Raw genomic sequence first — 25,064 nt, forward strand, 5'->3', positions numbered from 1 at the left:
GCAGCTTATCTGATAGACTTCTTTGGACAAAACATGTTAAATCACTTTTCCAATGGATCTAATGCATTGAACGACATCATTTTCGTTTCCACCCTGTTAGATTATACAACGTCACTGCCAAAGGACTCAAATAACCAACCTCAAAAAGGCAATAGAAGATAAAGCGCACAAGTGGACGTTGACTTAACAACTCACAAAAAAAAAAAAAAAAACCACTCAGAATAAGCGATTTTTTTTTCTTTTTTTGTACTAAGGATCCGTTTGATAAAATTAAAATTTGAAAACTAAAATCTAAATTCATTAAATGATTGAATTGTTAAATATTAAATCAAATACATTTAAGCGTATATCACATTTAGTAATAAGTGAATAGCTTATCACTTATTTTTGGAAGCAAGTTTTATCTAGAAAATTTAGTGACATTTAATTGATACATATTTTCATTTTTTGGTTATTAAACGCTTCTGAACATATTAATATTTAAATTTATTAAATTTAAATGCTGAATTGACTTATCAAATAGAGCCTAAGTACCATGGACGAGGTGATTTAATGGTCAAGGACTAGAAGGGCCATCAACGAATATTAATGTTCCTTACTGTTTATTTGAACTCAAATTATGAAGAAAAAAAAATTTCATCGCATCATAAACATTTTTTTTAATTATTTTTTAGTATCTTACATGCATTATCTTATGAAAAGTACTATAGCATTATTTTTAAATATGTTTCCACTAATCTTTAATCCAAACACTTACGTGTGTGTTGGATGCTTATGCAAACTTTTACGACATGATAAGCATCGAGCACAGGAGCTGTAATTTCGAATGCGATAAACATTAAAATATTTGAGAGCCCTGACAATTGTGCTTGATTCTTTTTTCATTTGATCTTACTGACTCCTGCTGTTGTTTTACACATTCCAATAGAAATATACAGCAGAACTTTTGTTCATATGAATGGACACGGACACGGTTAACAGTTTAAGGGTCAATACACACTGCCAAATTAAGCAAACTACTCAACAAGGACGTAATCAGGCATTAGAAAAAAGAAAAAAAGCGCTTTTACGCTAGAAGAGGTTATGCATGGGATAAATTTCTTAATTAATTCATTGAAGAAAATACCCGTTCCACAAAATTAAATAAACAAAAAAATTGCTCGTCATTTGCATTTGCTTTAGGGATAGTTGCTGACTGATCAAGTCCAGCCATTGGTTGACAATCTTTTTAATTCTTAGTGCTTGAATTTAGCAATCAAAACAACATCATCATTACCGGACTCCACTTATTACTGTATATATAGGGAGATGAACACCTGAAAAAGGTCTCGGGCATTTGTTGCAAGTTGATTGTTATCTTGAGAATGTCTTGTTGCTGTCCCTCCCTTCTTTCGTTGAACTCTGCCCTAATTTATGCTGAAAGAAGTCTTCGGCACTGAAACCGATTACCGAAACCATAATGATGTTTCTCATTTTAGGGAGTGGACTAGACAATAATTAGGCAGGGGACCCACATTATCAATTTATAGGCTGCGCATACAACTTAAGGCCAGACCTTCTTCATACGTTACGCATAAGCAGTGAGAGAGAAATCATGGGTTGATTCCACTTTCCAGCCTTTAATTATATACGCATTGCCATCTTACTCCCTACACGTGATAATCAGACACCTAAAGGACTCCGTTTGGATCGGTAATTTTTTGAAAAACAAATTTAACATATACAATGTTACAGTAATATATAAATAAAAATAATTTTAAAAATACAAAAAATAATCTCATTTACGGCAAAAAATTTTCACCTATATTGTTATAATAAAGTATTTTAAAAACACCCCTAAGAATATCTTATCCAAACGGAACCTAATTTTTAAGCTGTAAAATTTGTCCCACTCAAGTGAAATTGTTGGTGGAAGTGGAACAAATTTTATCCTTTGAATGGGACAAAAATGAGATACCATTTTAGGGGGACCAGAGTTAGATGACTTTTATGCTTTAGGAGCTCGAGTATGATAGGTTTTATACTTTAGGAACTCATGTATCTCATTTTATGGTTTCAAAACTAATGTGAAAGTTTGAATACAGTTGAAAACTAAAGTATCTCATTTTATAGATTAGAAACTAATGTGAAAGTTTGAAATACAGTTGAAGGGTGTAAAATGAAACTAACCCTAAATAGGACTGTCAATGGGGCTGGGCCAGCCCGAGCTCGGCTCGTTCGGCCCGACAAAAAGCCCGATGAGCCCGATTATTTAGTGAGCCGGTCTGAGTTTGAGCCTAAAAATTAGGCCCGAATTAAATATGAGCCGAGCTTGGGCCTTATTAGACTCAAATCCGATATAGGCCCGGCCCTTTAATCACCTATATATATAATATTTATATTTTGATATTATGTATAATTATATATCCAAATATATTATTACTAAATACTAAATATATATATAAATTACAAAAGACAAAAATACATCAAAAGACTCTTTCATGAGCTTTCTTGAGAGCCAATATTAGTATTGCATAACTAAATCTCTAACTTTTCTTATTGGTTGAGTAAATTTTTGTATTGACATAATATTGGTTGATTTCTTTTTGGTCTACAAACACAAAAATCATCAAGCATATTTGGATTTAAATCACAAGATTATAAAAAAAGTTTCAACTTTTAAAGATGTATTGGCTTATGATCGCATGTTTTATTACTATTTTTCATGCATTTTGAACGAATTAAATATAAATATTGTTGAAAAATTTTTGGTTTATATACTTTTTAAGAACTATTATTTGTTCATGTTTAGTTTTAATATTATAGTCTTGTAAATGTTAAATTAGTTTTACAACTTAATAGTTATAGTAATTATATTAAGAAAATTAAGGGGTAATAAGTGAGCTTGGGCTAAGCCCGATTAAGGCTCACAACCCGAATATTATGTGAGTTGAGTATGAGCTTTACATTTATGAACCCGAAACTCATAGCTGAAACCCGAAAATGTTTCAAATTAAATGAGCTGAGCTTGAGCTCCTCAAAGCCCGGCTCATTAGGCATGATTGACAGGCCTAACCCTAAACGATCCAAAATTCTATTTCTCTTCTTTGTGAGGGAATATATAGGAGAATATCTTTTCTTTTCGTCCGGTATTATTGCAACGCAGCAATAAGCTGCAGGTAAAGATACGTCTGAACACAGCAACATGATGTGAACTCGATCTTTATTTACATGAAAATGTAACGTATCCATCCTCTCTGAAAGAAAAATAGCAGTTCAGAAACAGTTTAGGTTCCTGACATTACAAGACCAGAAAAAGTAAAAGCCGTGCTTGGTTGGAGTTGGAACTCAGAACTGAAAAGGGCAACATTCAGTGCATGTGAAAGATTCTACAGTATGATGAGAAATTCTGACTCTGTCAAATGTTCCAAGACATTTTAATTCACCATTAACAGGTACCTCGCGTTCTTTTGGGCCTTCTCAGCCCGTTAATGGTACACAAGCCTAAAGTCAAAGCCTACTGACTCTGATCTGCGAACAGCCGAAATCTAAATAATATGTTCTTGCAAACAAAAATTGTGAAAACCGTGCAGCATCCTTAGTTGGACGTCGACCGCCTTCCAGCGGAAAAAAAAAAGTAGTTAAATTCACACTTCTCCGTTCTCACTAACACCTACCCAGGATGAATAATTTGTACTAACACTTCTCCGTTCTCACTAATTCGCACCATAAATTTTAAGGTTCATACAAATTAGTGATTTAGGATTAAAAGAATGTGGATTTAGACTCTTTAAACGCTATTCATCAAAAAAGAAAGTAACAAACACCCTGAGCATGCAGACCCTTGACATTGACCACCAAACCCAAATGAGAAAAACCTGTCCACCAAACAAGAAGATCCGAGCCCGACAGCCCGAGAGAATTTGCAAAATTGGGCAAGAGTCTGGAATCAGGTTGGCATTACCATTAGGGCCAGAAAGAGTTATTAAATTCGTTCGTTGTGTGGTGCGCTGCAGCAAGCCAATAAGCAAAACGGATAAATTTAATTAAAATTAATTCATGAACTCTCCAGAGGAAATTCATAATGCGATTTCACTAGCTGTGTACCGTACTAAAGCATGCCAATAGCTAACAGCATAAAAGAAAACGATAATAGACTTTCCAGGAGGCATTCATCCTCTCATTTCTGGGTTCAGTGAAAGTCTGCCGTTCATAGATCAGGCCCAACTCGCTTCCTCGCATTGCTTCCCACAATTAGGGCAAAAGTGGCTGCGCTTAGGTCCATAATGCACTACAATTAGTAAACCACAATCGATGAAAATTTTGAAGCCCTTTCCGCCCCCCAAAAAAAAAAAACTCCTTATTTAATTTTTTTTTTCCAGAGACGATAACTGTTGTATTATCTAATCTCTCCTACACTAGGAGCAGGGGACGAACCCTAAGGAGGCCCAGAGATAATCCAGAAGGAATTGAATCACCACTGGACCAAATGAATGCACTACACACCAACCTGAATTTTTTTAAGCAAAACCACTTTGAACCCTTGCCTCCCACCCCACCAAGCTTTAATGCTTTAGTGGCGCCCACTATCCCAAAGGCTGGTGGCTTCCTTATTTAACTGGAAACCACGTTTTGCACTTGCAGGAAGAAGATCATCAGGAGGACAACTTCCTTTTAAATTTAAATAAAAAATAAACACGAGAGGACAACTTCCATAACCTCCAACCGACCAAACCAAACCAACCAACATGACGGTAGCAGAGGTTCTTAAGAAACCATAACCTCCAACCAACGAATATGACATCATCCAGCCACCAGAAATGCGCACTTAACAACCCAGCCCTCTGTACTTTTTTTTTGCCAACAAAGATACATTGTATAACCTACTCTATCCTAATTTAGGGGGAGAGGGGGCCTAGGGAGGCTTGTGTTAGGCGCTAGTAGATATACAGACCCAACTAAACCAAGAGAGTACTATGATACTACCTTTAGATTTTTTTTGCTATATGTGAGGTTTGAACTCTCACCTACAGCAGCCCAAGGAAGGATTTAAGTCCCTCCCTAGTGGCCACTGAGCTAAGCTCAGTGGTTCCATCCCCGTGTACTTGACAACCAAAATTTGTGACATCTTAGATTATAAAGAATGATTACACGAGAAAAAGCAAGTATGAGGTAAGCACAACATGCGCAAGCAATGTACACTTTATGTTGTGGCATTTTGAAGAGATTCAACCTAGTATCTGAACACATACAAGGGATGGCCAATCTAGAATGATAAAACCATTGGTCAGTGGAGGCAGACGCTTTATGTTGTGGCACAAGCTGACAAGTTAAAGGATGTAAAGAGAGAACATAAAAGGTTAGTCACATATAACTCAGAAAACTACTTTTTAAGACTTCAATCTCTTAAAATCTCTAGATAACAAATATAACAGACTATAACTCCCACCACCAATCCGATGTCTCAAGCTCCATGTTGCATGGAGCTTAAAAAATCTAAGTTTGAATCTAAGCTCAATGTTGCATGCCTTTGATTCGGCTGTTAACTTTATGTGATTCATTACTACAAAGGTACCTTCTTAGAAGAAGCATAAGAGAGTATAATGGAAAATAGTTATTCATTTCTTTCACTTTCCAAATCATTAGACACATTCTGGTATAAGTGACAACAAATTTATGTTAAACAAGATGGAACAGCTATTACCTAAAATTCAAATATAAATGCAAGAGGATAAAGGAAAAAAGGGCACATTATGAGTATGTGTGCCATCTATACAAGAAATTAGGTGTTATCTCATAAGAGTAGTCTGTAGGAACTACCTCCTTTTTCTTCTTCCATAACTATAAACCCTGAGCAACCATGTTCCTCATATTGAAATGTCAAATTTCTTACATAGTTATCGTTCAAACCAAGCATTGACACCGTCGATGCTATCCACATGTTACAACAAACTTGATGGTGTAGGGGCAGAGGGAATCTTTAATCCCCAACTAAATGGTGCCCTTTGTGGACATAAACCTCAAAATATACACCATGTAACAGCAATATCTCAATTCTCAGGAACCATAATTCTGGACTGTTGGAATCTAAATAAAAAGCACCTGAACAAATCAAATAACCAAACCCAAAAGAAGGCACACGAAACACATTCAAGTTGCATATGCTAAGGATGACAATCGTGTTAATAGTAACATGGCAACTTCGTTCATCAGCAGAAGCAATCAGCAAAAGAGGGTGGCATCTTGCACGGCTTTTGCACATGTTGGTGTATATTTTGATGTTAAACTATATAACCACATAACCCTGATAGGTAACAGAACAGAACATACACACTAGCTAATTATTCCTTCAGCCAATGTTGGTATATATTTCGAAGTTAACTATATAACCATATAACCCTGATAGGTAACAGAACAGAACATAACCAACAGTTGATTATCCCTTCAGCCAAAGTTTATACATACGAAAAGAGTTTCCTGTCCACTGGACTCGCACAATCAGATCATCATTCACACCATAAGCTGAATAAGATAAACAAACTTTATATACACATCCATTGTGACCATATACTTCCAAATCAGCCATTGAACATTACCTCAAAAGCAAGGATCTTTAAAGTAATTTCAATTAAATTAACATCAGTAGTCAACACGATAATCGCTGTAATCTTCCCTGGCTGCCAAGTCACTCTCCACCCTGTCTGCAATCTTATCTTCTTCATACTTCAATCCTTCCTCCAATGCCAACCCCCCAAGGGCTCCCCCCACAGCCCCCACTGCCAATCCTGCACCTAGTCCCAACTTTGCTCCGCGCTTCTGGTGGTCATACGGAGCATAATCCACAGGCGCGCTCGGCCCTGGCCCACCATAGCTCGATTGCCGGTCGAATAACGGCCGGGGAAGAGGAGGAGGCGGTGGCTGCTGCGAGTAGTAACCTGGATAGTAGCTTGAGTAGGGGTCCGAGTATCCGCTGTACTGGTACGGGTGTGGTGGTGGAGGAGGAGGAGGAGGGGATGGAGCAGCAGGTGGCGGCGCAGGGTGGATGGTGTAAGGAGAGGTCGAGTATCCTCTGTAGTCGCGAGCGGCGGAGTGAGGGAGAGGAGGAGGAGGGGCAGAGGAGTAGTAATAGGGGGAGGGAGGGGTAACTTGGTAATCTTGCACGGGGCGTTCACGAAGGGCGAGCTTGAGGCGGATCTTACCCTGAGGACGACCAGAGGGCCGTCGGAGGTCGAAAGTTCTCAGCTTGGAGGAATCATCCGGGTCGACCAGGTCCTTGAGTTGGAACCGGAGTGTACCAACCAGGGGCTTAGGTGTCTCTGAGGGTTTGGAGTGGAAGATCTCGAGAGTAAGTAGGGAATCTTGCGGGGGAAGAGTTAAAGGGAGGACGAAGCGCTCGTTCCAGACAGGTCGATTGGAGCCGGAATCGTCGGATTTGGTAGCCAGACGGCGGTCGGGGTCGACCCAGAAGATGACGTAGGGCTTGAGGTCACCGTTACGCCAGCTCACGTTCTTCAGATGCTTGGCGGAAACAATCGTAATATCGAGATCGTAGAGTTTCGACGGCGGGCGAGAGGCGGTTGCTGCCATGGTGGTGAGGAAGGGAGGGTGGCAACGTGCGACCCGTTGAGTGGGCTGCTTTATTGGGGGATGAATGGAATTTTCTTTTTAATGGTATACTACAAAAGGTGAAGGTAAAGGGCACAAAACAATTACTATAGCCCCCACAAGAAGAAGAAAATTTAAAAAAAAAAAAAAAATCGTTTAACACATCCATCATATGTCATTAAATAAATTTTTTATTTTTTACTTTTAAAGTATTAATTTTATATTGTTTATAATTTATCTTTTATTGTAAAAATACTAATTTTATTTTCCTTACAAATTCAAATTAGCAAAATTTGACTCCAACCTAAGTTTCTAATCATTTTTTAGCTTGAAATACACCGCGTGATTTACATACAATTATTTTTTATGTATAAAAAAAATCAAATCTCACTTTTTTAGTGGTAAAAGTGAGTATGAATTAGATCGAATCTCACTTTTTAAGAAAAAATGAATATAGTTTCAGTCGGATTCTATTTCTAATGGATAAAAATAAATATGAATCGGATCATTTATTTAATTACAAATAAAATTTAACTTTTTTACCCTAAAACAATAACCATATATGAATCACATGATGAATTCAAGATAAAAAAATTGATAAAAACTTTGATTGGAACCAAAATTTACAACTTAATATTATAAGAGACGTAAATAATAATAAATTCAATTGATTTTGAATTTATAGCATAAAATGATTATTTTCTGTCTTAGTTATATACAGCAACATAACATTTTGTTCTTGGGATACGCTGTTAACAATTACCATTAAATTTCTCGCCCTCTTGAAAGATAAACAATTATGGCAAGGTAGAAGCCTCAAACAAAACAAACACATTTAAAAATGCCGGTAAGAGCATCATTATACAGCTAATACACAAAAATGGTGGAAAGGAAGGGGGGAAAAATAGAAACATAATAGATATTGGTCTTTTTCATAAATTTCATGGAAAAGGTTTTGTGATTCTGTTTTGTGTTGCAGCCTTGTAGGAATGGCCAAAAGAAAAGTCCAAATCGACCCCACGCCAGTCTACACAAGGAAGGTCATTTTACTTCCTTTAAACGGAACACCAACCCCTTTTAACTTCTTGCAGAACCTGCGCGGTTGCGTAACTTTGATTTCATTTGCTAGCTACTCTACTTCTAATTTCCCTCGCTAGTCCCTACACACTACACAGTACCCCTGCCCAATTTCACGGATTCTGCTTCCTAATTTTTTTATACTTATACTTCCCATTTCGATATTTTCTCCATCATATTATTGTTTCTCCAAATTTCAATTAATTAACACACAAGAAATTGATAGAGAGAGAGAGAGAGAAAACATAAGAAGAACAAAAAGTTCATTATGTCGGACGCTTTGATTAATGGACTCGCCGGTGCCGGTGGTGGTATCATCGCTCAACTCATCACGTATCCTCTCCAGACCGTAAATTCCTCACTTAAAATTCTAATCTCGCCGGAATATTTTGCTGATCCTGTTTTAGTTGCTTATTGACGTGTTTTTTGTATTGTTAGGTAAATACGCGGCAACAAACGGAGAGGGATCCGAAACGGGAGAAGAGGAGGCATGGAACTATTGAACAAATGATCCAGGTGTTTCCTTGTTCCTTTTCCTTCCAATTTTAATATTCCGAGAGGTTTTGCATATTTTAGTATTTTTTTTCCCTTTCCGGTTTGATCTTAGCTGCATGATCTGCAGGTCGTAAGGCATGAGGGTTGGGATCGGCTGTATGGAGGCTTGACTCCATCTCTGGTCGGCACAGCTGCATCTCAGGTCAGCTCATTTTAGTTCATGTCCGTGTCCTTACGGCTAACTTACGCTGCCTGTGCATTTGGTTATCACTAGTGGTGGCTGTTACGTACAGTTGCTAGGAAATATACTAGGACGGCTAAAATGTTTCACTAATAACTATATAGAAAATTGTCCTTGAGTGGTAAATTTCGTGACATGAGAAATATCTTTCAAAGCGCGGTCTTTTTATTTTAGTATTGAATCGGTGATGTAGAGCCATCATTGCGAAAGCCGACTACTTGGAGTGACTTTAGGAGAGTTTTCCTAACTATCATCAATAGTTATAAGTGAGTGAAGCATGTGAGTTCCGTGACACTGGGAAATGTGCCACTGTCTTAGATAGGAGTTTTCATTTATTTCAATATTTTCAGAAACAGAGACTGGTAATGGTTCCTGCTGAGGCTCATATTAGCGGGTGAAATTACTTGAAATTGTCCTTGTAAAGGTTGCGCCACCCCCCCCCCCCCACCCACCCAACAACCAAAAAAAAGGTTCAAAGAAACTCAAATTCTCTGCAGAAAATTTTGGATTTTTTGATTCACATTTCATTTTAAGATACACACAAAGGATTGGAAGTATCTAGTATGTACGTGGCTTTGTTGGTTCACATTTTATTGGGCCAAAATCATATAAAATATGAAAACACAGGTGCGTACGCTGATGGTTGTCACCTTTCTTTGTGAGGTTAAATGCAAAGTAATCCTGATTTCACAATGCTGGTTATATCCAGTAATACGACTTGTTCATTATGAATTATGAGTTCACATTGTGCTGTGCAAAAGACTTAATCTTCCTGCTACTTTTCGTTGTGCGGAGGAGCTGCTTTCATATGATGCCCTGTATCATCTATATGACTGATATTCTACAATTAACAATACTTACACCTTGAACTTGAGGTACAAACTACTGACGTTTGAAGTTTCTCTCTATCTACCATAGGAGGCTTGTGGATGTCTTTCACTTGTGTTAATTGTACCTTGTCCTTGTAATACCTTCTGGAGTTCGAAAGGATCTAAAATCAGAAATGTTATTCTGTTCTCTACTGCCGTCTTTTGCGCTTGATTTGTCATGTGATCCATAGACCTTTTCTTATAAATTTAGTTTAGGAGAGAGGTTACGGCGTGAAAGCATATGGCCTATTGCTGTCTGCTGTTGTACTTGTAATCTTAACATCAGTAAACCAAACAACAAGTACTTCAGTAAAATATTATGCCTTTTGTTTCTCTCAAAAGCAACTTGTGCTATGAACTAACTTTGCTATGAATGAACTAACTTCATTTGTGGAAAATACCTAATTCTTTGAGTCTACCTTTACCTTTTCCTAGTGGCTATATTGCAAAATTACATTTATATAAAGTTGTGCTTCAAACCCTGGTAATTGGACCTCTAATTTTTTATGCAATTGCAATGTCCATGGTACAGGGTGTTTACTATTATTTCTATCAAATATTTAGGAGTAAGGCTGAAGCTGCAGCACTTCAACGAAGGAGAAATGGTGTAGGTGATGGATCAGTTGGGATGTTCTCATCACTTGTGGTGGCTGCTTTATCCGGGTAATTTACTTCTACGGAATAGATTGAGATAATTTCCTGCTGGATACCCTTGATTGATCATTATCATTGATTCCAGCTTTAGTAGCAGCAATGGTATACTTTTTTGGCCTTGATCTGAAATGTTCATGCTTCATTGGGCAGCAGAAAGCATATGAATACACCAAAGTGGAGTAGATATTGCAGAATAAATAATTACCCAATAGATTCAGAATGTTTGATATGCTGTGACACCTATCTTGCATCTATGTCTTTGAACTATTGGTGCAACCTCTTCTTTCTTGGCAGGACTATAATTTATAATGCAAATTGCTGAAGTGATGCAGTTCAATAGTTTTTACCTCAAAAATTAATTGTAGCACATGCTAATCTTTACATTGTAATTCTTTATCAACTAATATATTTTGCAGTTTGTTCTTGCCTTTCTTCTTATTCACAAGTAAATACAATTGTACAAGTTGTGTTTAGAACTAAAAGAAGAAGTTGGACCTCTTTAGCTCAGGCTACTAAAGCAAGTAGCAGCCAGTTCTTGGAGGTCCTTCCTTGCTATAACCTCCATTAGCTTGCGATGATGGGATTTTTTGGGTTGGCCAAATATCTGAATATAGTAAAGAAATGTTGTGGTTCAGATTTTTAAATGCTATTTAAAACCTTGAGTCCAGAGTCATTTGGAAACAAATAAAATTTTGTAGAGTTTGATGAGTGGAAGTAAATTTTAAGTATAGACTTTTCTAATGAAAAGGAAATTTAGAACAAGTAGGCAATTTTTGATGGTATAACATCTATTTTGTTTTGTTGGATGATTTTATTCTATCCATCTCTGCCCATATCTCATTGAATATTTTGAGAGTTTCGCTTGGATATTGCCCAATAGAGTAAGCATAATATAAGCATCCACATGCCGGGAAATATAAATTGCATCAAGTATAATCTATCAGATACAAAATGTATAAGTGAGTTTTCTGAGAATTACTTGATTTACCTTTGCATGCAATTAACAGCTCATGGGAAAAAATATTTGAGAACTGCACCCAGATATGATGACAAATACCTCATTCTAAACTTCTGTTTTTGAGATCTCAGAGTGATACATCTCCTTGCCTTTCCAGATTCCAGTATACCTCTGATTCACCAGTCTATTGTAGAACTATCAAGTTGACTATGCTTGGCACTTGTGATGCTATCCCATAATTGAAAAGATTGGTTTTAGGCACATAATTTTTGTTGATATCATATTTCCTATCACATGCATATGATTCTAATAAATCTAATTTTCCTCCTTGCAATTTTTGAGCAAGATTCATATTTTTTTATCTTAGGCATATTATTCTAATGACAAATATAAATTTCCTCTATCAACTGTTTGAGTCGCAAGAGTTCAGCAAATAACAGCAACATTTGTTTTTCCTTGTACAGCTGCGTAAATGTTTTGCTGACTAATCCTATTTGGGTAGTTGTGACCAGAATGCAGGTACACTGCTATTTGCACCTTGCATGTGGTTTTTGATGATCAAAACCATGAAAATTTAACTTTGTTCTCAAAGCCATCTTGGAAATGTTTAAAAAGAAAGAGAATTAAGATATTTTTGCTTCTTAACTAACTAAGACAAGAAACAGAACTTGATGATATTGGTTTCATTGTTAGACAAGTATGAACTAGATCGATCTCTCTCTGTTCAATGTTTTCATATTTGTGCTTCTTTTTCTCTTGAATTCTCATGCAGACTCATACCAAGAAATCAGGAAATTGTCAACCTGACTCTACTTCATCAGGGGATACTATTCTTGCTGCTCTAGAACCTCCTCCATTTGGAACTTGCCATGCAGTTATGTACACGTGTTTGTTGTAGCTTATATTTTTAACGATCTATCTAATATCTAATGGGGACTCCTGAAGCTCCACTTTATCATAACTTTTTACTGTATAGTTGGTCCTGAAAATGTTAAATTTTTGGGATAAAGATTTTGCTGCATATTTAACCATGATGCTTCTCCATTATTATTTTTCTAAGTGTTAAAATTTTGGTTACATCTTTCTTTCATGGTTTGATGGTTTGTGTGATTTGGACTTTTTGAGTGGCATTATGGAACAGAGCCAATGCAAAACTACAAAGCAGTTAAAGAAGGAGATGGAGACTGAGTAGGCCCAAGGGTGTATGATTTTTAGGCCTGTGTAGTTTCATAGAGCCTTGACTTGTACCTTTAAAGATTTGGAAGTCAAAAAAGCTTGCAGTTATAGAAATATATCTGATCTATTAAGTTTGATGTGCAATATTGACATGGTTAATACAAATTTGAGCAATATCAGCATTATCTTCTGCATTTGATGTTATAAACAGAGCAATAGTTTGATAGCAAAATGTGCTGGTCTTTTATAAGAGAATCTTGATTGTTTGACCAACTGATAACTTTTGTTCATGGTAATCACAGTTTATTAATAAACTAAGCTGTCACAATTAATGTTGTCTACAATGTCGATATAGAATACTTACACTAGTATTATGATTACCTAATTGAATTTCTTCTAGTGTTAATTATTCAGGAAGAGTCATACGAACTATGTCAAGTTTTTTCTAGAGAGAGGAATGAGAAATCAGAAAATTGTTGTATGCAACAGAGCATGAAGGTCAAATATACCATGCTGCTTATGATTTCAGCCAGAGATTGTAGTGTTCCACTATGAGATTCATCTGGTTGTGAAGTCTTGAAATTGATATCTTTACTGTGTAGAACCTTAATTATATAGTATAAAGATTCTGTTTAATGGTTTTTCTTGTGTAGATTGATTTTAACTTTTGTATCGCTGCAGAATATGTGCAACATGTCAAAACACCGAAAGTACATATGATTTGTGATTTCTCCTTTTATTAGTTTCTTTTGATGGCTTAACAATGCAGAGTTGTTAGACAGCACTTTCCCAACTATTGCTTCTACATATTTTGTTGACATGAGAGTTGTGCATATTTTTTTACTTCTGTGATGCTTGCCCACAGATCCAAGAAGTCTATGATGAAGGTGGAGTTTGGGGATTCTGGAGAGGTGTTTTTCCGACGTTGATCATGGTATGGAACAAATAACTGCTTTAAGTTCTACAATGTGGTCAATGATTGTTCTCATTGTTGACAACAGGTCAGCAATCCTTCAATACAATTTATGCTGTATGAAACCCTTTTGAAGAAGCTGAAGAAACGTCGTGCATCAAGCAAGAAAGGTAGCAATGATGTGTCCGCTTTGGAGGTAGTCTTGCTTCATTTCCTAGTTCCTGTTGTACTTCCCATCCATACAATTTTGCTTTATTTCCTTGTTCCTGTTGTACATCCCATCCAAACAAATTTTATCTTCACCCTGAGATTTTGGGTATTAGCATGTACTTTTGTTATTAAATGTAAATGAACTGATCTGGTGCATAGGTTTTTTTGCTTGGAGCTGTGGCAAAACTTGGTGCTACGGTTGTAACATATCCTCTTCTTGTTGTGAAGGTAAAATAAGTTTCTACATCATGTTTCTTTATATAACGGCTTGCATTATCTTATAAATTTCTAAATGAAATTTCAACTATTCTATATTTGTGAAAATTCTTGTAGACATGCGTTGCATCTTGCTATTGTACCATAAGGTATTAGTGCTTGAGTAATTATTGGTCTCCTTACAAAAAAGGTTAAGACTGGCAAGCTATGTCTAGAGAAAAAGGTAACTGAAGCGACCTTAGAAAGCATGCTAATAGCGGAAACATTACACTTGTGAGCTCAGGAGATTGTAATAGAAGTGGTACCACTGTCTATGTATGCATAAAGTAAGCCTAGATAGCTAAAGAGCCTTCCCCATTACATGAAATGGGACTTCCAAGACATTGTAACCATATGAAATTAGAAAATGTGTCCAAAAAAAAGTTTGGAAGATGGTAAATCATCTGATATAGAACAGCTAGAATGATAAACCATCTTGTAGAGAAACAGCAAGTACATGTGCCCTATGAGTTGATTCTCAACAATCCAGGAGGATCAGGACGAGTTATTTAACATTACAGCTGGATGCGTGAGAGTTACTACTTTTGAGGGGCAGTGGGAACTGTAGCTCTTGGCTGGACTAGTGTGGTTGGCGTGCTTAGAGTTGTAATATGTAGTCTGGATGGACAATTTCTGCATGATATATGAGGATTTGGAAACATATTTAACAAGCAGAGGGCTATGAGCTGGTTGCTTATGGTGAGTGAAATCAGGTTAGGGTGGACTGGTTATCAGCCATATATAATGGTTTGCCTTGCTTTGCAATGAATTTACGTTTCTATGGGGGTACTTTTCTGATACACATTAAATAGCATTCCATTTGGTGCACTAGCTGTCATAATTAATTAGCTATCAGGGAAACACTTTTTTCCTTGACGTATATTTAGTAGGTGGTATCACTGTTCACAGAGCATTTTAGGCAATCGTGGCTCCAAATGTTCATCAAGCACATTTTTCAGAATAATTGATTCCTTTGAGAGACAGTCATGCTGCAGTGCTTATTAATTAAAGGCAAACCAATTCTTCAAGAATTTGATGGTCGGCTTGTTTAATCACACTGCAGCTCATCGTTACCACACAAGTGTTTCATTTTCTATTTCTTTCTGTTGTTGCAGTCTAGACTTCAAGCAAAGCAAGTAGCCAGTGGAGATAAAAGACATCATTATAGAGGTGTGTAGATTGATTATTTCTTTAATTTCTGATGAGAGTTAGAATTTATCCTACAGTTTCTTTTTGACTGCACCTTTTTTTGGACATTTTGACTAGCCCTTGGGATATGGAAATGTCACTTGTCGACCCACAATGGAAATGTAGTAGTAGAACCTATTTCATTTGTCTGCAGCTAATACTTGTTCTTCATTGGTCACACAAGACATTTATACCCAATATGCAATTTGAATATATTATGTTGCATCTGGCCGTTTATTTGCCCATTTGCCCATTTTGGGAACTTTGCTATGGGTTTAGAAGATGCTACCTGGTGGGAATTCCAGATTTAGCTTTGAGCTAATAAAATGTCTCAGGTATAATATCGGTGAGAAAAACAGTTGAATTTAGAGGTACAGGTTCAAGTAAAAGTTGCCAGAATTTACTTGGATTTGTGTTTGTTTGATTCCTGTTCCTACCTAGTTATCCATTTGCTTTTGATCAAATTCAGGGACCTTGGATGCTTTCATCAAGATGATACGTTATGAAGGGTTTTATGGATTTTACAAGGGGATGGGCACGAAAATCGTACAGAGCGTTCTTGCTGCTGCTGTTCTATTTATGGTCAAGGAAGAGCTTGTAAGGGGGACCAGATGGTTATTAACGAAGGATGCCGTCAAAATGGTGAAGTCAAAGCCTTCATCGTGATTCTTCTTGTATGGGATTCTCGCCAACGTGTATCTTCGTAAATCATACGTTTGCTTGCTGCAAATACTTTCGGAAAGATGATTCTTGTATTGTATTGGGTAGAACATATATATTTTAAGGAAAATAAAATATGTTTAGCCTGTTTTAGCACTTATGTCAGATATTTTACCTTGTAATCTTTTCACCAATGCCTGACAGATGATTGAGCGATGTGTCACAATTATTCAGCTATTAATCTCACTGGATTGATTGAAAAGCTTTAGGGATTTGTCCTTTTTAAGCTTTAGGGATTTGTCCTTTTTAAGCGATTTGTCCTTATTAATCTCACTGTACTTTGATGCGTACAAATCACAATTGATTGTATAAACATTAATGGATTTTTGAACTCGATAAATCAGCCACTGTTCTTTTCCTCTTATCTTGAAATACAAAGCATTAGAAGTTTATTTTTTATATCATGTTGGTGCATCTAGAATTGCATCGAAAACAACCAACAAAGCTAAAAGAAAAAAGAGGTATGGAAGAGAGTAGGCTACCAGATTATTTCATAGAGGGTTGCAGCTGTTTATTGTATTGTTAAGCCAGGTAGAAAAGAGGCAAAATAAAAGGATAAAAATGAGAATAAGATTTTATTATATTTATATATATATATATATATTTTTTAATGTGCGCGCTAATGGAGTGCTTTGCCCACTAGGAGTGATAGTAGTAGAAGCCCAATGATTTAAGGCTTTTAGGCCCAAAGATCCTCCTACCACGAGTGCTGAAATACGAACGACCCGCGTCCTGACGTCTTCTTCGACCTTGTAACTGTCAGTCGCAGAAATCCACTCCATTTTCAGACAAAAGCCCTAGTTCGAGGAGGAAAATGACGGACAAGAAAGGAGACACTATTGCTTCCTCGACCACCAGCAACAGCAAAAACACTCCTAAAAAGGCTAATCTTCTGGATCACCACTCCATCAAACACCTCCTCGATGAGTCTGTCACTGAGGTATGCTTAGACCCGTGGTACATCTGTATGCATCTGAACTGTTGTTTTCGGGGAAATTGATTTTAGGGTTTGTTATATGCAGATCGTGACCGGCAAAGGTTTCATTGAAGATGTAAGGATGAGTAACGTCAGATTGCTGATGGGAAGCATCATCATTATAATTGCTCTTTTCGCTCAGTTCTACAACAAGAAATTTCCTGAAAACCGAAACTTTTTGATCGGCTGCATCGTGTTATATCCTTTCAGAGTGTTCAATGTAGTCGTGATTGATAGAAATTTCATTCTAGTTATTGTCCTTCAATTTCTCTGCTATCTGAATTTATCTTTTTATGACAGAGGCAGAAAATTGGTAGAGAAAAAGAGAGTTGATTTTTTTGCTTGTGTGGGTTTTGGGAAAATGCTGCCTTTTCCGGCTACTTTTCTTTATGAGAGATTTTTACATCAGAAAACATTCTTCAAGGGGAAACTTTCAGCGTCTGGTTGGGTATTCCTCTAAAGAAAAAGGTAAAGGGGTGCTGTTGTATGTGGACAGTTTTAATAGGGTACAAATTTTGTATGTTTTGGAGCAAAAATATGAAGCAGAAAAGGATTCTATGCCTAGGAGGTGCAAATTATGGATATTGGATGGTGATTGATGCCATGGCTTTAAAATTGCTTGTCTAATCTGGATGTTTCAGGGCAATGCCATTGGAGTGTGTACATTATGCTCTTATTTGCTAAATAAATTTTCTATATGGGCTGTTTTACATTTTAAATTTTTATGAAAATTGTAAAAGGAAACATATTTGCATAGAATAAACACAGACTGCATTATGTTTGTTGCCTTGTTCTATTTGACGGTTTATGGTTTGTGAAGAATGAAGTCTATAAGAATACTACCATGCTGTAGAGCTTGACTGTGTATCTATCTTCAATTGTCTTGTTTGTTTTATCTTTGACTCTGGCAAGTATATTTTGTTCAACGGAATTCTTCAGCTGATCATACATACAAAGGAAAAGAATGCGATTTTATTCACCCATCCTCCTGCTGTAAGTTTTTCCATGTTTCTGGGAACTAGTTGCTGTCAGGAATGTTTAGTTATCTCTGCATTTATCTCTGTTTTGGTATGATTGTTAGGAGAAGATTCCTTTTTAATTAAACACTGAGTCTGTAGCCCTATGTTTTAGACTTATAGGAACTAACACTAAGAAAAGGCTTTTACACTATTGAAAAGTTAGGGAAGGAGGTAGAAGCAAAGAGTAACTCCTTCAGGATGTCATTCAGTGATAATATCTGTGTACCAACTGCTATCTATGACCAATTTGTCATGATCATTATATGGTTTTGGTGGGATTGCTAGGTTTGTAGTTTCTAGCATGATTTTTGATATTCTTCCTATTTGTTTTGAAAAGAACCCATATTGTGTTGCATTAGATAATATTTGGTGCCGTACAAGATAAAAATTTTATACTTCCTCTTTTGAGTTTCGATGCTTATGCCTGATGGGCCACCCTTTTTTTTTAAATTTTTAGGAGAAGTCATTGAGATGTGAAGGTGGTGAAATGATGTATATGAAGTGTTAAAGGAAACATTTGGCAAATTCTATATGATGCAATCAGGCTAACTGTGTACATTAGGAAAAATAATCTCTTTACACAGGTTCGGTTTTTTGTCATAGTCTGAAGTTTGTTAGAGAATAGATTTATCCATCTCTAATTGCAGAGTGGGTCTGACAGTAATTTGCAGAACATATCACAAGTTGATACTTTCTTTACTGTCCTTCTTATACTATTCAAAGTGTTTGCTGACTCTGACATCCTATTTTTATATAGTTTATCTTTTTAAATTATTTGATGGAAATTGAGCCAAGCTATTTTAAAGTTAGGTACCTAATTGTTAAAGTACTATTACATTAGTTAGTTTCCTGGACTTCTTGTGTCGGTTAAAAAAGTTATCCATGTCGAAGTCAAATTAGTCTTCTTTAGGTGGTTGAAGTCCGAGTCTGATTTGTTTTCTATTGTTGGATTTTGATATTTAGGAAACTGATTAGTATATATAAACTACTGGTACTGCTAGAGTGGAGTTGTGTTTTTTGTTAAGTTTTGAGTTAATATAATTATTGAGTATTCGTTTGTGTTTATTCTCCTCCTTTTCCCACATATTTTTTTATGTGTCAAAATAGCTTCTGCTGTGCGTGGTTTTTTGTGCCTATGTTTAAAGAAGCATGTAGAGTACTAACTTTTTATGCCTGAACGCCACCAAGTATTGGATTCAAGCTCTCGGTCCTAGGAAGTTGTGAATATGACTTGCAGAACTTTTTTCTGTCGTGTTTGCTTCTGCTACTAGCTTAGATATCACTTGAATGGAGTTCATGCACCTTGATGGATCATTGTTGCACTTTTTTCTTTTGATGTTTATGCCACTAGCATCCTAATTGTGCCTGTTTTAACTATATTGGGGTCCTTCTTAGTGTATAATCAGACTTCAGAGGGGTAGATGTCCTGGTCTGGCAGGCTAATGGTCATATTGAGCACGGTTTGTAGGTTACATTCCAAATTGACTTTTTAGTTGGACTTGGGTTACCTCAAGAGATAATTGCCTTTACCACCTCTGATGAGGCTTCAACTATCCATTTGTAGTTAAGACTCTTTCATCTGTAATGGCATGTAGCTTGTGTAGCAAATCTACACATTAGTGATCTTTAACAAGATAGCAAATACTTGAGCTTTCTGTAGCATTTGCTATTTGATTAAGCTTCCAATTTTAGATCTAAGTCCTTAAGTAAATTGCTGCTAACATTATGGGTTTGGGATTTTTGTTTATGGTTGAGGGTCAAGTTGCTCAGCAAATTTATTCTGGGGATCTAACTACTTTTTGCAATCTTCCTCGTGTTTGTTGATTATCTTCCTTGTGTGATAAAATGGAGTGGCTGAGAGCAGTGGATGCCACTTTTTTATGCTTTTCAGCTTTAATGTATTACTTGTGATGTTTTTAGGAATTTATTCTGCGTATGTGCCATGACTTTTCTAATCATGATGTTGGATTTACCAAATCTTCCCAAGGCCATTGTTAATTGTGCTGGAGGTTAGTCTTAATCTCATATGAAGAACCTTCCTTTTTAGAACTAAGATCCAGGCAATGTGCTAGGTTTTTTTTTTCCCTTTTCTGTAGATTAATAACCATGAACAACAGTTGCATGTGTTGTAAGAGAACCTGATGAAATGAAAGGCCAAAGGCTTGTTGCCCATGTAGACAAGTCTTTCGTGATCATCAGGGACATAACCTGCATATTTATGCATGAGCCTCTTTCTTTGCCTAATGGGGAAGGTTCAGTAAATGCGGTACATGACATCTTAAACGCAAAAAAAGGTGATGGTATTTTGAGTAGGTTACCAATTTTGCTGTGGGGAGAAAAGTCTTGGCGGTTGATGAACCTTAATAATGCTAGCTGCAACAAAGCTTTTATCTTTTCGTGAAAATGTCATATTTTGATTGGCTTGTAACTTAATGTGGTGATCTTTTCTTTTTAAGAGGACCACTGAACGGTAATATTTTGTGATGATAGTCACCTTGAAGTTGTAATTTTTTTATTCACAGGAATCTTTTAGTAGCACTGGGCTAGTTGTCTCTTCCAAGTTGCCAAGGTTTTCTGATATGTACACACTTACCATAGCGAGCGCAGATCCTGATTCAATATCTGCAAAGCCTCAAGTGGAATTTACCAAGAGCGTTACCCAGTGGTCTGTCTCTATCTCCCCCCCAAAAAAAAATCCTAATTTAATTGGGATTTTCACGTGTTGCCAATTTTCAGGTTTCCTCGTTGCTTTTGTGTGTTGTTGCAGGTTCACAAAGGATGGAGTTTTGGTGGAAGGCATGTTTTGGAAAGATGTTGAGGGACTAGTAAACGAGTATACTAGAGAAAGTAAAAAGAGCAAGTGACATTGCTCATCAGCTATACGTTCCACCGGGACTGAAGTAGGTTCTGTGACTCTTACATGAAACAGATGAAGTTGGTAAAGATTGTGCTTGTAAAAAAGCTAATGGAGCTTAGACAAGACTATTCAAAATATGTCTTGTGAACGGAGCAGAAAACAGTTCTGTTGAAATCCATATGGTTTTCATGATTCAACTGATGAATTTGTCAGGACTTGAATTTTGGACATCTTTATGGAACTTATAATACAATCCTGGCTTATCCATTATCAGTTGTTTAACATGCCCTTCCTTTACATTGAACACTTTTCTCTGTCTCAGGCTACTTGCAATGCTCATGATTTGAAATAAAAAATAGTTAACCAAACAGTGCTAGCTGATAATCCAAAAGAGCATAAATTGTGATGGTTTAGATCAGATATAATTCTTTAGCATAACATTTGCTCACTAAGCGTTTTTGCTTTGATGTTTGATTTGATCAATGATGTAGACATGTCGCATTTTTTCAATTTGTTCAGCCTCCTCTACTCCCATGATTGTCTCAGTCAGTATTGATTCCATGTAACACAGCGTTGCATTGTAAACATCAAACTGTTGATTGCTCCATGTTGGATAAAAACCATTCAATGGAGACACAGGAGCCAAGTCTAAGAGAACCCTGAACCATGTTAAAGCTAGTCTTGACGGGATTTCTTTATAAATGTAACACAACTGTAAGCGGGTTCATAAATTGCTGGTTGACTCGTCTTTAGACCTACCAATTAAAGCAAGGTAGATTCACTCGGTTCGGCCTGGCCGTTTAATGCAAAATTCATAAAAAGACTTTTCTTGTGCCTTCGCTGAAAATTGTCACTACCAATTCGACGGTCCTCCTCACTGAGAATGGTTTATATTTTTGTCTATTCTGCTTTTTAATAAATTTCTTTTCTTTTGTTTAGGCTAACAAGTAACGATAGGTTAGAATACTGGGATAATTTGAGAAACCTCCCTGAGGTTTTCTGATAGTTTCAATGGGTACAGCGAATTTTGAAAAATCTCGCTTGTGTCCATTTTTTAAGCTTTTTTTATCATTTACAATCCATTTTAAAATATACTATTGAAAATTTCACTTTGAGATAGTAAATATAATATCATCCCAAATTTGTCCTTTTGTTGTTGTAATAATAAATAATAATAAATGAAAAACAAAAAAAAAAGTATGAAGGTTTACTCTAATTCGACAAATTATAGTGTGTTCTTTAAATGCCAAGAGTTAATATTTGATTGTTTATTTGAAGTTTTTATAAGTTACAAATATAAATATACATTGCTATAATGTATTTTGAGTTAATTTAAGAAATTTTATAAAATGTTTGCATTTTTAAACTTTTTAATTTTTTGTCCAAATCGATGGTTGGAAATTAAAAGATACAACATGCTAAAAATTATATAAATTTGTTTGTATTGTTTTTAAACTGGTGCAAAAAAATGCATGATCATGGTTGTAAATTATTACATGTTATTTTTAAGAGTATTATAAATCATTCATACTTTTAAGTAATTTATCATTTCTTGTCTGAGCCAATTACACAAAAACTATTAAAGATTTTTTCGATCTTGTTATCAACTTTTAATTTTTCATTAAAGAACTACATCGATCAATTGACAAAAATTAAGAGATAAATTTGGCATGTTATGGCCACTAAGAAATCACAAGAAAAAAAGAAAATTTGGAATGAAATTGTATTCTCTCTTCCAGAATGAGCTTTTTAATATTATATTTTGAAATGGGTTTCAAATATTATTAAAAAAAATTTAAAATAGGAGAAATAAGTGAGATTTTTGAAATTTTGAAAGTGTCAGGTGAAACCATAAGAAACCTTAGATGAGGTTTTTGAAATTATTCCTAGAATATTTCCATGCTAAAAACTTGATCCTAACACGAGATCAACTAATATTTACAACCCTAACTCTCTATTTACGAACCAAAGAAAATCAAACCCAAAAATAAAATAGGCACCGAACAAAAAAAAAAAAAAAGGAAGAATGACTTTCCACAACTCCCAGAATAGGGGAATATACCTTATCTTTTATTTGGGTGGACGGAATATACTAATTCAGGTCGTTGGTTGGCAATAATATTAATGTTACGTTAAGTAGGGCTCTCTGATGTTGATAAATGAGGCTGAGTGTCGGTCCGTCTTAATTCCTGGACCTTAACAACGTGTCGGATGTGGACTGCATTTGCATTCCCTGCATCCGCGTTTTCGGAGTTTGTCAAATCAGATTATTGTTTCTGACATCTGCCCGTCGCCCTAGGCCCAGCCCACGCTACTACTTTTCCCAAGACTCTGGACGCTTTTATTAAATACTACTAGAAAATTATATGATGATTTTTGGTTCTAGTGAGCACACGTGCTACTGTCACGAGTTCTGTGCACGCTTCAAACTTTCTTCACTGTACTGCACTTTACTCATGCATGACTAGCCAATTTTTTCCAGTTCGACACAAAATATCAAAAATATATATAAGAAAAAAGTATGTGGTTTCCCTTTAATAAAAAATTTTAAGGCTTTTCATTTTAAATGTAACAATTTAACAAAATGTGTTGTACATGACGGTTGAAAAACATCTTTCATGCTGTGACCAATGGCAAATATTCACTCTTCGTTGGCGTAGATTTTGTCCTTTATTTACAAATTCTTAGGCGTATTGAATATTCTCGGTATTTTTGTCGACTTAGTGAGTTCTTTTGCACCATATACTGTGTTTATACAAATCCTTATGATCCATAGCTGCAGCAGTTATCCCTTGACTTGCATTCTTGTTCAGAATTTTTTGAAAATTTCATTCGCGAGTGCAAAAGCACCGATCTGATTCGTTGACGGTTCATTTCTCTCCGAATTTTCCATTGAACCCTTTTATATTCCACCACTTCCCTTAGTGTGAAGTAGCTGTAGATTTAGTATAGAATTTATCATATTTGGAAAAAAAAAATAACTGCAGCAGTTATGGTGTGTACCTATAGGTGCTGCATAAATTTTGCGATCGACATTTTTCATGGTTATCTTCATGAGATGTTTTCTGATCGCCACATAAATGTAATTTTAGACAATAACAGCACAATATATTATGTTTGCATCCTTAGGATCTCAATACTTGTTAATTGTTATGTACCAACTTTTGGGTATTCAATTATTGGAACATGAAGGAAATGATTTCCGGACATAACATGCTAGGAGACAGAAGGCAATGTGCTATCATTATATCAACTACGTAAAGGTTCGTTCGCTTTATCTTAGGCAATGCAAACATGATTGGTGGCAGAAACGGTGGAAAGTAATTTGGACTTGGTAATATTTCAACATTCACACAGAATCAAATATAAAGGAGGACCTTTTTTTGTTTTAAATAATATAAATAGAAAATCTGAAATCCAGACCTCTCCCTTTCTTCGTACCATCCAATCACAAGGAGGACTTATTTTCTTAAATTATGTTAGTCCACCGGTATTGTTAGTAGTTAAAAGTAGCTATTTTAGATCACCTATTACCATGAGATTGTTAATTACTTCTTCATAGCTTGCAATTACTTATTCTCACACACATTACAGCTAACCATTGCGACTGTATTGGGAGAAAAAAAATCTTATGTGACAATTGCAAAACACGAGATATTTCTATTTTAAGAAATTCATTATCAAGAATCACAAATTTGTAGTTAAAGAAAAAAATAAAAGGAAAAAGAAAAATGGGTTAGGGGTAGGGAAGAGAATACTAGTATCTAAGAAGAGAGCTCAAGTGAGAAATGTCAGCCATTGGGCCTTTGGTCCAGTGGTCATCCCAAGCTTTCTTAGGCTTGGTGGTGCGGGAGGTTTGCCTCCTACAAAAT

General features: G+C 36.0%; 3 protein-coding genes and 1 non-coding gene across 5 annotated transcripts; 3 read left to right on the forward strand and 1 right to left on the reverse strand.

Moving 5' to 3' along the window:
* Positions 1-6,344: 6,344 nt before the first annotated feature.
* LOC113761196 (protein SRC2 homolog) lies at positions 6,345-7,648 on the reverse strand. Its single transcript, XM_027304065.1, has one exon. The coding sequence runs from the start codon at positions 7,564-7,566 to the stop codon at positions 6,619-6,621; it is 948 nt and encodes a 315-aa protein (XP_027159866.1). The 5' UTR covers positions 7,567-7,648; the 3' UTR covers positions 6,345-6,618.
* Positions 7,649-8,757: 1,109 nt separating this feature from the next.
* Positions 8,758-16,542, forward strand: LOC113753883 (peroxisomal nicotinamide adenine dinucleotide carrier). Of its 2 annotated transcripts, none has more exons than XM_027298157.1 (11): positions 8,758-9,010; positions 9,100-9,177; positions 9,284-9,358; positions 10,799-10,929; positions 12,343-12,397; positions 12,651-12,752; positions 13,920-13,988; positions 14,056-14,163; positions 14,337-14,405; positions 15,548-15,602; positions 16,090-16,542. In XM_027298157.1, the coding sequence occupies exons 1-11, from the start codon at positions 8,930-8,932 to the stop codon at positions 16,284-16,286; spliced, it is 1,020 nt and encodes a 339-aa protein (XP_027153958.1). In that variant the 5' UTR covers positions 8,758-8,929; the 3' UTR covers positions 16,287-16,542. The 2 variants fall into 2 exon arrangements, with proteins under 2 accessions (XP_027153958.1, XP_027153965.1); XM_027298164.1 differs by having other exon boundaries at positions 8,758-8,994.
* Positions 16,543-17,063: 521 nt separating this feature from the next.
* Positions 17,064-21,498, forward strand: LOC113762465 (probable signal peptidase complex subunit 2). Its single transcript, XM_027305923.1, has 5 exons — positions 17,064-17,280; positions 17,363-17,514; positions 18,228-18,309; positions 20,858-21,000; positions 21,103-21,498. Exons 1-5 carry the CDS (start codon positions 17,155-17,157, stop codon positions 21,197-21,199), a joined length of 600 nt encoding a protein of 199 aa, XP_027161724.1. The 5' UTR covers positions 17,064-17,154; the 3' UTR covers positions 21,200-21,498.
* LOC113764287 lies at positions 20,483-20,609 on the forward strand. Its single transcript, XR_003467565.1, has one exon. It is a non-coding gene; the product is annotated as a small nucleolar RNA snoR74 (small nucleolar RNA).
* Positions 21,499-25,064: the final 3,566 nt, after the last annotated feature.

Source organism: Coffea eugenioides, chromosome 2, assembly GCF_003713205.1.
Source record: "Coffea eugenioides isolate CCC68of chromosome 2, Ceug_1.0, whole genome shotgun sequence".
NCBI classification, from domain to species: domain Eukaryota; kingdom Viridiplantae; phylum Streptophyta; class Magnoliopsida; order Gentianales; family Rubiaceae; genus Coffea; species Coffea eugenioides.